The sequence below is a fragment of the Calypte anna genome, chromosome 3 (genome assembly GCF_003957555.1).
Source record: "Calypte anna isolate BGI_N300 chromosome 3, bCalAnn1_v1.p, whole genome shotgun sequence".
NCBI lineage: Eukaryota > Metazoa > Chordata > Aves > Apodiformes > Trochilidae > Calypte > Calypte anna.
In genome coordinates this window covers 31,248,565-31,261,300 of record NC_044246.1, presented here as the reverse complement: position 1 = coordinate 31,261,300, position 12,736 = coordinate 31,248,565, and the positions used below count along the sequence as shown (strand labels likewise).

The 12,736-nt window shown below is 41.0% G+C and overlaps 1 protein-coding gene across 7 annotated transcripts in view; it reads left to right on the top strand.

Moving 5' to 3' along the window:
- Positions 1-12,736, top strand: part of PCMT1 (protein-L-isoaspartate (D-aspartate) O-methyltransferase) — a 41,739-nt gene that overhangs the window by 12,288 nt on the left and 16,715 nt on the right. For all 7 annotated transcript variants that reach the window (XR_003987336.1, XR_003987335.1, XM_030447055.1 and 4 more), the window contains 3 exons: positions 6,789-6,893; positions 8,034-8,065; positions 9,820-9,924. Coding sequence is in view for 5 of the 7 variants with exons in the window: in XM_030447055.1 (XP_030302915.1) it covers positions 6,789-6,893; positions 8,034-8,065; positions 9,820-9,924 (242 nt within the window). In the remaining 2 variants the exon portion in view is untranslated. The remainder of the gene's footprint in view (positions 1-6,788; positions 6,894-8,033; positions 8,066-9,819; positions 9,925-12,736) is intronic.

Below are 12,736 nucleotides of genomic sequence, written 5' to 3'. Positions count from 1 at the left end.
TACCGGCAGGATCACCTGTCCTGTTGGGGTCACATACCAACCCTTGATGTTCTTTCGTGCTGCAACATCCGAGCCAGCTTCTCGTCCTCTGGCGAGTAATGTGGTTTGTCCTCCATGTGTGCAGCGGCAGGGTTGCCCCGAGCCGGTAGCAAAGCTAATTGGGTCCATATCTCTCTGGCAACCTGCTTTGCCACTTGGTCCACTTGTCGATTTCCCTGGAATTCTTTTCCTGGATCGTTCCGATGTCCTTTGACGTGCATCACTGCAACTGCCGATGGTTTGTAAATCGCTTCCAGTAACATAATTATCTCTTCCCTGTGCTTGATTGACGACCCCTTTTTCCACAAAGCTGGACCCGTCCGTGAACAGTTCCCAATCAGGGTCCGGCAGTGGCTCATCCTTCAGGTCCTTCCGGCTGGCGTACACTTGTTCGATTACCTCTACACAGTCATGTTCCAGCTCTCCTTCTTCCTGGGTGGACCTGAGGAATTCTGCTGGGTTAAGATGATTTGTTATTTTCAGCTCCACATCATCCTGTTCCCTCAATTGGGCCTGGTACTGGAGCATTCTGCTTGATGAGAGCCAATGGCCCCCCTTTTGTTCCAATACTGTTATGACCATGTGAGGTACATAAACTGTCATGTGCTTGCCCAATGTTAGCTTACGTGCTTCTTGGATCAGGATTACTGTGGCTGCCACTGCTCTTAGGCATCCTGGCCATCCTCCACTTACTGAGTCCAATTGTTTAGAAAAGTACCCAACCGGCCTTTTCCAAGACCCCAATTTTTGAGTGAGCACCCCCAAGGCTAACTTTTGCCTTTCATGTACATACAGTTGAAAGTCCTTGGTTAGATCCGGCAGGCCCAGGGCAGGTGCTTCCTTGAGGGCCTGTTTTAATTCCCGAAACGCTTTATCTTCCCTGGGTCCCCACTTAAATCTCGGTTCCTTCACAACCTCATACAGTGGTTTGGCTGTCAGCCCAAAGTCGGGGATCCACAGTCGACACCAGCCGATCATTCCTAGAAAAGATCTTAGTTCCTGGTTATTGCACATATGGCTTGTATGCGATTTACTCCCAAACGACGAACTCCCTGTGAAATCTCACATCCTAAATAGATGACCTTTTGTTTGACCAGCTGTGCCTTTTCTCTGGATACCCAGTATCCAGCCTGTCCCAGCATATTCAGTAATGCAATGGTTAATTTGAGGCAGAGACCCTGTTCTGTGGTACCCAGGAAAACATCATCCACATACTGCAACACCACATAAGAGAAAGGCGAATCTTTTACCTGGGTAGTCTTCCATTCCTCAAGTTCCTTGGCCAGCTGGTTACCGAATATGGTGGGCGAGGATTTAAATCCTTGGGGAAGCCTGGTCCATGTTAGTTGGTGCTTCCGTCCCGTGTCAGGGTTCTCCCACTCAAATGCGAAGATATTCCTGCTTTCAGGCGCCAGGGGTATGCAGAAGAAGGCATCCTTTAAATCGATTACTGTAAACCACTGAAATTTCTCAGAAACAGATGTTAACAATGTGTACGGATTTGCCACCACGGGATGTATATCTTTGGTGATAGAGTTGATTGCCCTTAGGTCCTGTACTAACCTATAATTGCCATTAGGCTTTTTGACCGGGAAGATAGGAGTGTTGAATTCAGATTCACACTCCTGCAAAATTCCTAAACCTAAAAATTGAGTTACCATGGGGGCTATTCCCTTCCTAGCTTCCAAACTGATGGGGTATTGCCGTACCCTCACCGGTTGAGCCCCTTCTTTTAATTCCACTACCACTGGTACTGCCGCTTTTGATTTGCCTGGGGTCCCTGTTTCCCAAACCCATGGCACGACTGCTTGTTCAATTTCCTGTGGTATCTCTCCCTTCCCTACTTCTTTAATTACAAACAATTTTGCCAGGTTTTCCTCTGGTATTTCTAGTTTTACCCTACCCTTTTCAAAAATTATTCTTGCCTGCAATACTGAGAGCAAGTCTCTCCCGTGTAGAGACTCCGGGCTGTTTGGCATATACAGAAATTGATGATCAAATTCCCTTCCCCCAAATTTTATATCGAGTGGCCGCAGGAATGTTCTTTCTTCAACTTCCCCAGATACCCCAACAACCAATACTGTAGAGTCGCTTAGAGGTCCCTTTAATTTATTCATTGCCGAGTAACTAGCCTTCCCGCGAACGGATTCATTCCGTTTGCTCCATTGCCCGGGAAGCCTCCGCCCATCGGGGTTCCTTGATTAAGTGGGCATTCATTTTTCCAATGTCCCTGTCCCTTACAAAAGGCACACTGGTTAGGTCCTAACCTTCCGCGTCCCCCTGTACCCTGGTTCCCAAAGCCCCCGAAGCCTTTCCTCAATCCAGCGCCACCTCTCCTTCAGGGACCTCCCCGGCCGCCGCGCCGGGCCCCACCGGCCCCGACGTCAACCCTGGCGACCCGAGCGGGACGAGCTCTGCCCGAGCGGGCGCTCCGGGAGCGGGGAGCTTCGGAGCGCTCCCCGAGTCTCCATTTAGGGGGACGAAGGCCCGGGCAGGCTTTCTGGCATCTGCCCGCCGCGGCCTGCGAGGCACCCCAGCCGCGCCGGCCCCGCGGACCGTTGCCTCCGCCGCCGGGCGGGGAGACGGCGGCCCGGCCGGCGATTGATCGCGCAGACAGCCGCCCGCCCGTGCGAGGTGACCGGAGGGAGAGGCCCGCGCCTCCCCCCCCCCGACGCCGCCTGCGCCCTTTCTCCTTCTCTGTAGAATCCATAATAGTGTCCAGCAACATCTGCAAATCATTCCAATCAGGATTCTGAGTTTTTATTACCATTTTCACAACCCGAGCCACTTTCTCAGGATTTTCCCTGTACGCCCCCGCCGATTGTTTCCATATTATTAAATCATTCGGTGAAAAAGGAACCTTTATCATCACCTTCCCTCCATCCGCTTCCACTACCCCTCGCAGCGGAGCCATCAACTGAGGCTGCCAAAAACCGCCTCCTTTCTCCAGCCTCCCTCTCCGAGTCCGCTCCGCAAGCGGCGTTCTCGGCTGATCAACCCAATCCTCCTGCTCTATCCCCTCCTCGGATGGGGAAGGAAGAGGGACCCTAGCCGTATTTACCGGGGGAGCCTCAGGAGGTGGAAGCGGCGGCGCACTCGGGGAGACCAACAAAGACACATCCTCCTCCGAGAACCGTATTTTACGCTCTTTACAACCAGGGCATTTATCACATTCTACTTTCATGGTTTTTAACACCAACAATCCACAAGCCTTTTGCCACTCAGGTTTTCCTTTCAGATAATAGAACAAATCCAATCCCATTTCTCAGTTTCCCGCAAGAAACTCATCATAAGACTCAATATTTCAGGGGTTATTGTACCATTCCGTGGCCACTGCATTCCCCCCGTTTCATATTCAGGCCACACATGATTACAATAATCAGTCAAGGTTTTCCTCCGCAATTCCTGCCCAAAATTACCTTTTTTCCCATTTTTTTTTTTTTTTTGTTTGTTTTTTTTTTTGGGTTTTTTTTTTTTTTTTTTTTTTTTTTTTTTTTTTTTTTTTTTTTTTTTTGTTAACAGCCGAGAGGCGAATCCTCAGGAACATCATTGTCATTACAAGACAGAGCTCTGAAAGTTTTAAACGGCAGCATGCTGACACTTATACTTGCGCGCACTCACACACACACACATACAAAACCAATATACGGCCGATTACCAATACCAAATACCAAACTTGCCTATACTCGTCGCCGCGAGTGGCAAGTGCTGGGTCTGCACAGCTTTCTACTTGCTGTGTCTTATGACCAGCGCCCAATACCAAATACCAAACTTGCCTATACTCGTCGCCGCGAGTGGCAAGTGCTGGATCTGCACAGCTTTCTACTTGCTGTGTCTTACGACCAGCGCCTAGGCTTCCAACCAACCAATCCTAATACTAACTTATTTCTATAAGGAATAAAGCACCTTCGGGCTTACCTCATGGTCGTCCGTCGGGCGCGGGGTCGGGCACGGGTTGATGTCTCCTCCAGGAATCACCTGGTGCCGGCTTGGAGTGGATCAGCACGTGAACCGCCCCAGCAACCCCCGGAGTCCCATCTGGGTCGCCAGAAAACTGTTGCCCGTAGTCAAGACACAAACCAACAGAGTCAGTTTATGCGGTGCTTTATTCAGGGCCCGGGAAACCTGAGGACTAGCGTCCCAAGTCAGGATTCCAAAAACCCTCATTTTTGGTTTAGCTTTTATACTTTTTACATCGTGCAGAATTACATATGTTCAGGTCACAAACAACTACATAAATCATGTAGATAACAACAGACAGACATCCCCAAACCCCAAATCTTGTTTAACTTAAGCTATTGTTTAACTGACTCCCACCACCAACCCTTATCTTCAGTACAAAGTGTCAGTTTACTCTTCCTACATGTTCTATATGCTAATTCCTCTGATTATTGATCCCCTCTTCTCAGCACATTCCTTGCTAGTTTCCCAAGACCCGTTCCCAGGGTCTGTTTTTCCGGCCTGCTTGACCAGTCCAAACCTTAGCATAACTACTTCTAAATTTCTATTTTCTTCCGCTACTTGCAACAACGAGACATCCTTTTTCTGATCTGGAGGCTAGTGTTGATGTGTTGACTGCTAGTATTTTATGGTTTGGTTGGAAACTTGTTTGAACAACAGTCAGGATATCCTCAGTGGCGTAGGCAGTTCTTTGAAAAATAACTACTTCAGTAATGTATTTGTTGCTAATTAAAAATATAGGTTGTTTACTTGTTGCAAGTCCATGGTGCCTTTTCAGACTTCAGCTCTTTTTTTTCTTTGCTCTCTGACAGCCAACTGCCCCAGTTTCCCAGGTTACATCAAACTGTGGTATATTTCCACCTCCAAATCCAAGAACTGCTCTGTGAACTCTTTTCCTGTTGTCAGGGTGTTGTTTGTGGAAAAGAAGCAGACTAGAGTGGGTTTTCAAAACACGCTCAAATTATGTCAAGCTGTCATTGCTGCAGCCTCTGCACAGAGTAACACTTGAGCTCTGCAGGCCATGCTCTGCTCTTAAGTGGTTACTTATGGCTTCAGCCCTTTGAAGCTTAGGAGTTGTGTTGATATAATCCTAATAAACAGTTGACTTCTCATTTTAAGCTGTAAGCCAGTGTGTTTGTTTATCAGCCTTTGCTTGTAAACACTTTAATTAAACATCTGATTTGTTTGCAGTACTGATTATCAGTCTTGAAATGCAGGCACTTAAGGAGAATATTCTGTGCATGTTATCATTGGAAGGGATAATCAATATATATATATATGTATATATATAGATTTGGGAATTATTTTGCTGCAATACACTGGTTCCTTTTAAGATTTAGAAAATGCTTTGCATTGGAATAGAATCATGGAATGGTTTGGGTTGGAAGGTGCCTTGAAGATTATCTAGTACCAATCCTCCCCTGCCACACACAGGGAGACCTCCCAACAGACCAGGTTGCTCAAGGCCCATCCGACACAGGCTTGGACGCTTCCTGGGAAGGAACAGCCACAACTTTCCTGGGCAACCTGCTCTGATGTCTTGTCACCCTCACATACCACCACTGTTTATTAGCAAATAGTTTATTATTAATTGTCATAGGGTTGGGATCTTTTTTTGGCATTGAAAGATGGCTTGAAATTAGAATTTCTTCTTTGCAATATCAACTTCCATTATTGGCTTTTTTTAGGAGCTCTACTTGTTTTCTGGACTCAGTTCATAATCTGATAGAGATGTTGTAGGCAGAATTAAGATCCTGGCAATTGGTCATCCTGGGACTGACTACTGCAGGAAGGAAAAGACTGTCACTGATGTTCAGTATTTTGCATTTACTGTGTTTCTGTTATCAACACAGAAAAAAATTACCATGTGAATATTAACTTTATAGGGCTTGATTACTTTTCTTAATTCCTACCTAAAATTTGTTGTTGTCTCTGTTGTATAACAAGCACATTTGAAAAGCAGACTAAATCTGTCTGGAGGGGGATAATGTGAAGCTCTAATTACACACTCATAGCTGAGAGGGTGTATTTTTAATAAAGAGGGAACATTATTCAGTAAATTCAGTACATTGCTGAGACACAGAATCCAGATAGTCCCACTGGTTCTGCTGGGGATGCAGAGTGTGGGTTACTTGCTTAACTTATTTACTGATGAAAAAGATGTAACAGTCAGCAAATCTGTTTTTAAAAAAACCCTTCAATAAAATTGTAAGGAAAAATGACTACACTGCAGTGCTACTGACATTTTACATGCATGTACCTTTGCATTTTGTTTTGAAAACTGAACAAAGATTCAACATGTTTTATAAAAACTCAATGGCTTCAGTGCCCTAGCTGAAGAATCCTGATTCTGTAGGAGTTCATTTATAAAAGGATTTTTTTGTTTTGCCAACACAAATGAGAAACAGATACTGAAAACAGAGTACTTCGAACCAGGATGCCGCTTGATGTTTAGAGTAACATCAGTTGCTTTCTAGCTGTGTTTTCAGTAATATCAAAAGTATGCATGAAGTTGAGCTTTTCTAGGGAATAGGTCTTTGCAAATGTCTTCATAGTTTCAGAAAAGCATCTCTAACTGCTGGTAAAGCCTTATCCAAAGTTCACTGGCTTAAATATTGTTTGCTCTATGGGCTACAACCTAACCTCAAGTATAATGAGGGTTAGAATGTCAAAGAGGGTAAGGTAGCATGATTTCTTACAATATTAGGAACATATTAATGTATTTCACATGCTCTTGCATTGCAGAAGAGAAGCAATTTTTTCAACTGTATTTATTTGTGTATTTATAGAAAATGGAATAATCAAAACAGACAAGGTATTTGAAGTAATGCTGGCTACAGACCGTTGCCACTATGCAAAATACAACCCTTATATGGATTCTCCACAGTCTATAGGTAAGAGCAGCTTGAAAAAATGAGATTATACTGTTTTGCATAACTGTGACTACCTTTGTCATATATATATTTCAAATGTGAGCATGATTTTTAAAATTTTGAAGCTTGTTTAGTTCTCTTATCAGTTTGTTAATAGTGAGTGGTGAGTATTATTAATTGTATCAGGATTTTATTCGTTGTATAGGGAAATTTAAAAATCTTTTAAGATATGTATTCCAAATCTGTGACTCGTTTTGTCACAGAAACAAATATAGTTGTACCTAGAATCACTGAATGTTTTCTGTTGGAAAGCACCTTAAAGATCATCCAGTTCCAATCCCCCTGCCATGGGCAGGCACAGCTCCCACTAGAACAGGTTGCTCAAAGCCCCATCCAGCCTGGCCTTGAACACTTCCAGGGAGGGGGCATCTGCAGCTTTCCTGAACAACCTGTGCTCACACTGAACAACCACGCACACTAAAGAATTTCTTCCTAATATCTGTTGTAAATCTGTCCTCTTCCAGTTTGAAACTGATAGCCCTTGTCCTGACACTACATGGTGTTGTAAAAACTCCTTCCCCAGCTTTCCTATATAGACCTCTCCAGGTACTGGAAGGCTACTATGAGGTCTCCTGGGAGGCTTTTCTTCTCCAGGCTGAGCAAACCAAACTCTCCCAACCTTCACAGGAGGTGCACCAGCCCTCTGATAATCTTTGTGGCCCTCACATGTTCCTTCATATTTTGTTATAGGTGTGTGGTGTTTGCAAAATAGTTGAGGATATTGTCTGCAGAAGTTCTACAGTCCCCAGCACATCATACTTGTACTAAAAAAAATTTATCTTTTTGTGTAGGGACTGAGTAAAAAAGCCATTATGTTATTATGGGAGACATTACTCTTCTGAATTCAATGTAGCTTAAGCTAAGACAGTATAGTGACAAAACAATAACTGCTGTCAAGGGCAGAGCCTTTTCTTCTATGATAAGATGAACCTTAACTTGCTTCTGAGGCAGAGTACTTATGTAACTGTTGGGGGGGGGGAATGTAGTGACCTGAATGACAGTGATAATTAAGGTGTTGCGTTTTACAATCAAGGTAATAAAGATCATAAAATTGATGTCTTAGCTATGATAAATGTGTTCTTCCGCTCTCTTCTTTTACAGGTTTCCAAGCAACAATTAGTGCTCCACATATGGTAAGCTTTAAACTTAGGTGAATAGTATAGGTGATTTTATAGATATCCAGATACCTCTGAGATAAATATTTATTCTAGCAAATTCAATGAACAGTTGATTGCAGTGATGCTGTTGTGAGCTGCCTAGTGGGAAGGCACAAAGAGTCAGAGGCACAGTGATAAGGTGGGAGTTAGTGGACAAAAAATGTAATGTGGGAAATTCTGATTAGTTTCTAGGTTGAAAAAAATTACCATTGAGAGTAGTGAAGCACTGAAACAGGTTTTGCAGACTGTGGAAATTCTGTTCTCTGATACAAAGAAGCTGACTGGACAGGGCTCTAAGCAGCCTAATTTAAAATTGCCCTGTATTGAAAAAGGGTTGGACTACAGGATTTCCAGAGATCATTTCCAAGCCAGATTACTGTATAACTTAGCCACTTCTGAATTCTTGTATTTTTATAGCAGTGATTTCTGTGGTGTACTATTGCTGTAATGCCTTTAATTCTTTGAAAAGGGAAAAAAAATTCCAAAACATTGTACTGAGATGAAGGCTTTTTGACAAGTGGTTTGACACCAGGGCAGTCATGACTGAGCGCTTAGAGGGAATTTCAGTACTTAGATCTAGCACAGGCATATTTTTTCTCTTTATTTAAGATGAAGGATGAATAGAAGCATATATTTTGCCCTTGCAAAAAGAAGTGTTTAACTTGTCAGTGGTTGCGAAGTGTCAAAAGATAGTCAAAGTCTCCTTTTCTTGGCTGAAAACTACCTAGTTGTGTTACAATTTACTTAGTTTTCTATATGAAATTTCTGATGGTTTTATATTGATATGTTAATGATTTTATTCAAGGAAAGACAGAAATATAAGTACTGTGGCTAAGGGAGAAAATAAGTTGTATGTTTTTTAAAAAAGTTAACTCACCTAAGTCATGATCTTTGAATTACTGTATGCTTAGCACTTGTAAGATATGAAGTATTATAGTAAAAAGGAAATGTGTCCTTGAAGCAAATACTAGCAATAAGTGTTCTAGCAATGAATGTTCTGATTGTTTCTGTTTTTCTGGTTTGATAGATTGAGCCATAAGAGTGGGATAATGTCTGTCTCTGAAATTTTAAGGGAAAAAACTGTATTTTTAGTGTTACCTAAGCTTATTGGTTTACTCGCCCAGCATGTAGGAAAGCAAAACTCATAAATTGTGTCTGTAGGCTACTGCATTTCATGTATGAGCCTGGTTATGTGCCTTACAAAGACAACTTTTTGCTATTACTTCATTCAGCAAGTGGGCAGGTAATAAAGAGGCAGTTGTAGCTGTTTTCCTTGGTGCTCCAAAGCATCTTCCTAGCTAGCCTCCAATGTATTCCAATATATACAGCATAATGGTAAGGTAAATTTTTTATGGGTCATAAAGAATTCATGGAATGTAACAGTAAAGCCACTAGACCTGAAGAGAACTGAATTGATTTATGGTGCCTCTTCCCAATAGCTGTATATAAATAATTAAGTGTGTAATAGAAACTTGAATGGTCAGATAAGTTTATATATGTTTTTTTTTCTTAAGTATATATACACCCAATTTGTTGAAGTCAATGAAATAACAGTGATTATATCACACAGTTTGTTCCCCCCACCTCGCTTTCTTGTAATACAACATAATTCTGAAATTTCTTATGCAAATCATAGATGTATTGCCCAGAATGACTGAAGAAATGAACATATATTGGGTAAAATAGACACTTCAAATATTTTGAGATTTTCTTTCTCTGTCTTCTCTTAGCATGCATATGCTCTTGAACTTCTGTCTGATCAGTTACATGAAGGAGCCAAAGCACTTGATGTAGGATCTGGAAGTGGAATCCTTACAGCATGCTTTTCACGAATGGTGAGATACTTAATTTAATCACTTGACCATCAGAGCTATTTGAACTGCAGGTTAACTCTAAATTAAAGCAAAAAAGCCTCCATCATTTGTACAATGGACTGATGAATATTATGTAGATGTTTTTATTATACAATTTACTGTACAAGTATATATTATACAAATATTATATAATTTACTCTTCTGGGTGTGGTTAGTACCCATTTCTTACCTTAGCTGATACTCCATGGTTGAGCTAAAAGGTCCAGTAACTTGTGTGATGGTGAGGAAACTGCCTTGAGGGGAAGGTTTTTTTTTTATTACATTTTAGTTGTTGCTTTATAGCTTGAAGGAAAGAGCTGCTTGTCTTGTTCAGCAGAGTCTTTACATTATCTTGTGTGGCTATGAATGTTCTCATTGTCATCAATTCTTAAGTCTTCCTCGTATGATGAGAGCATAGCAAGACCTGACAAAATCCTGTTTCCACAGGGAAATACATTGTATGTATATAAATTGTCTTTGAGTTTAACTTTTCTTGTTACTGTATTGTGTGAACATCACTGTAAGTAGTTCATTATTACTTAAAATTCTCTTTAAGTCCTCTCCAAGTAACTTTATGTCTGGGTTGTTCAACATATGCATAAGGAATTCTCTGTGCTACCACCTACTTTACTTCAGGAAAAAAAAGATGAAAAGATTTGGTTTTTTGATGGCTGAGTACTGTTAGATTTATTTATGTAGTGGTATATAATCAGGTCTTCCTGCTCTGTTCCAGGACTTTATCATTGCTTTATAACTAGCACAGACTTTCATTATACTGCCAACTGGATTGTTTGTTTGTTTGTCTTTCCAAGAAATTAATTTGGAGTATGGTGATACGTATGGTGACACATTCTCATATATTTCTTTCTGCTACTTTTTTGTTTCCAAGCATTGATCTGTTGTGTTTGTGATGTCTTATTTTTGGTCTAACTTTGTCTTCATTAGTCAAGTAGTATGCTTGGGAACTCCAATCCTACAAGTCTTAAAACTTCTGTCAAAATGATGTGTATTTCTCAGTAAAAGGTTACAGATGCATAGAGGAATAGCCATTTTTTATAAGATGTGGCAAGTTGTGGTTGTGCACTTTTTTCATTTGTGACAGCTGTATAAGGAAAGCTGAAAACATCTGCAGTGCAGTTGGAACCACCTCAGAAAGAAAATTTCTTTCCAATTTTGCTGAGGTTACTCACACTATCTTTTTGTTGCCATATGAATGTCATGTTCCTCTTCTGAATCCTCCTTAGTGCATTGCCTTGCAGACATGTTTTGTGAAACATGGGATAAATGCTTTTGTTCTGTTTGATAGCATTACTACTGTGCAATATGCATCTTGCTTCATCCACTGCTCTGACTTTCTCTGTAAAGTCCTTCCTAACAGTAACAAGAGCTTGAAAGAAGTATATTTTGGGAATGATTGTAAAATGGTTTACTATCAAAATTCAATTGAGGACATGCTTGCTGGATCATGTGGATGTTGCTTCATAAGTTTACTTGATCTAGAATGAATAGCTTGCATTTGTGGCTCAAATGCCAAAGTGCACATTGGTGTTGTGACAGCTTTATTCCTGAAATGATGTTCCCATTTGTGGTACTTCGGGGAAACCTTTCTTTAGCTAGACTAGTAAAGCATCTTTATTAGTTATTAAAGGTTGCTGGTAAACTTAATGAGTTGTAGTTTTCAATCTGTAAGTCCTGGAATTATAAAAAGAGTGAGGTGTATTCTTATTTCAGACAGACCATGGAGATTCCAAAAATGTTGCCATTTTGTTGTTGTCCTTGCACACACTTCAAAGTTCTGGGGTAACAGCAGTAATTGACAAGAACTCAGAAATAGTGTAATGGACTGTGACATACAGCAGGAGGTTCCCTTCCTTTATATCAAATGCATTTCATGTTTGGAATACATTTGATCTTTTGCCAGCTGCTGGTACAACTGATTGCCAGGCATTCTTCCGTATAGCAACCTATGGTTGTCATAATGAAAACTTGCCATGTGTCTTGCTTTGTTTCAAAGTGGTCTTGATGGTCTTCCACATGAAAAAGAAGAGATAACACTGCTCTCTTGATTTATTTATTTTAAAACACAGGACTTGTCCATAATAAACCAGGACAAAATTTCTCATATCTCTAATCAGTTACTGATTTTCCATGTCTTAGCAACATAAAAATGTAAGATACAGACACATAACCAGTGCATCTAAATTTATCCAAAGACAAAGTTTTTATGACAACATTTTTATGACATACTCTACCATTGTGCTTTTTGAGCTGGGTTCTTTTTAAAATGGTCATATTTAAGATGTGGATTCTTTTTATCTTCTCTCCAAAATTGGAATAACTTTTCTGGAATAAATAAACAGTTCCACAATACTTGTAACAGAAAAGTTTTTGTTAGTAGACCTTTTTTGCTCTTGTAATACACAGATCTTTTGTGACCTTTTGTGACTTAGGAGGTGTCAAAAGTTCCCCTTTTCCCCTGGAAAGAAAATTCATGAATGCAAGGGTAGGTGAAAGGTAGTTTGTCCCTGACTGTTAATTGCTCTATTTGCTTCTGAAAGAATGGGACTCTTGAGTTAAAATAAAATGCATGACTTACTGTTTCCCTTGAAGTAAGGTCTTCCTAAGAAAAACCTTCAATGTAAGTTTATTCAGCATGGAAGGAGATTAGTTCTAGTGTTTGTCCTTGAAGTTGTATCTTCTTATTGTGGGCAATGCAAACTCTCATGATCAAATTTAACTTCTAATATTTCAGAGAAGAAATCTCTGTAACTAGTATTAACTTAACTGATTTGTA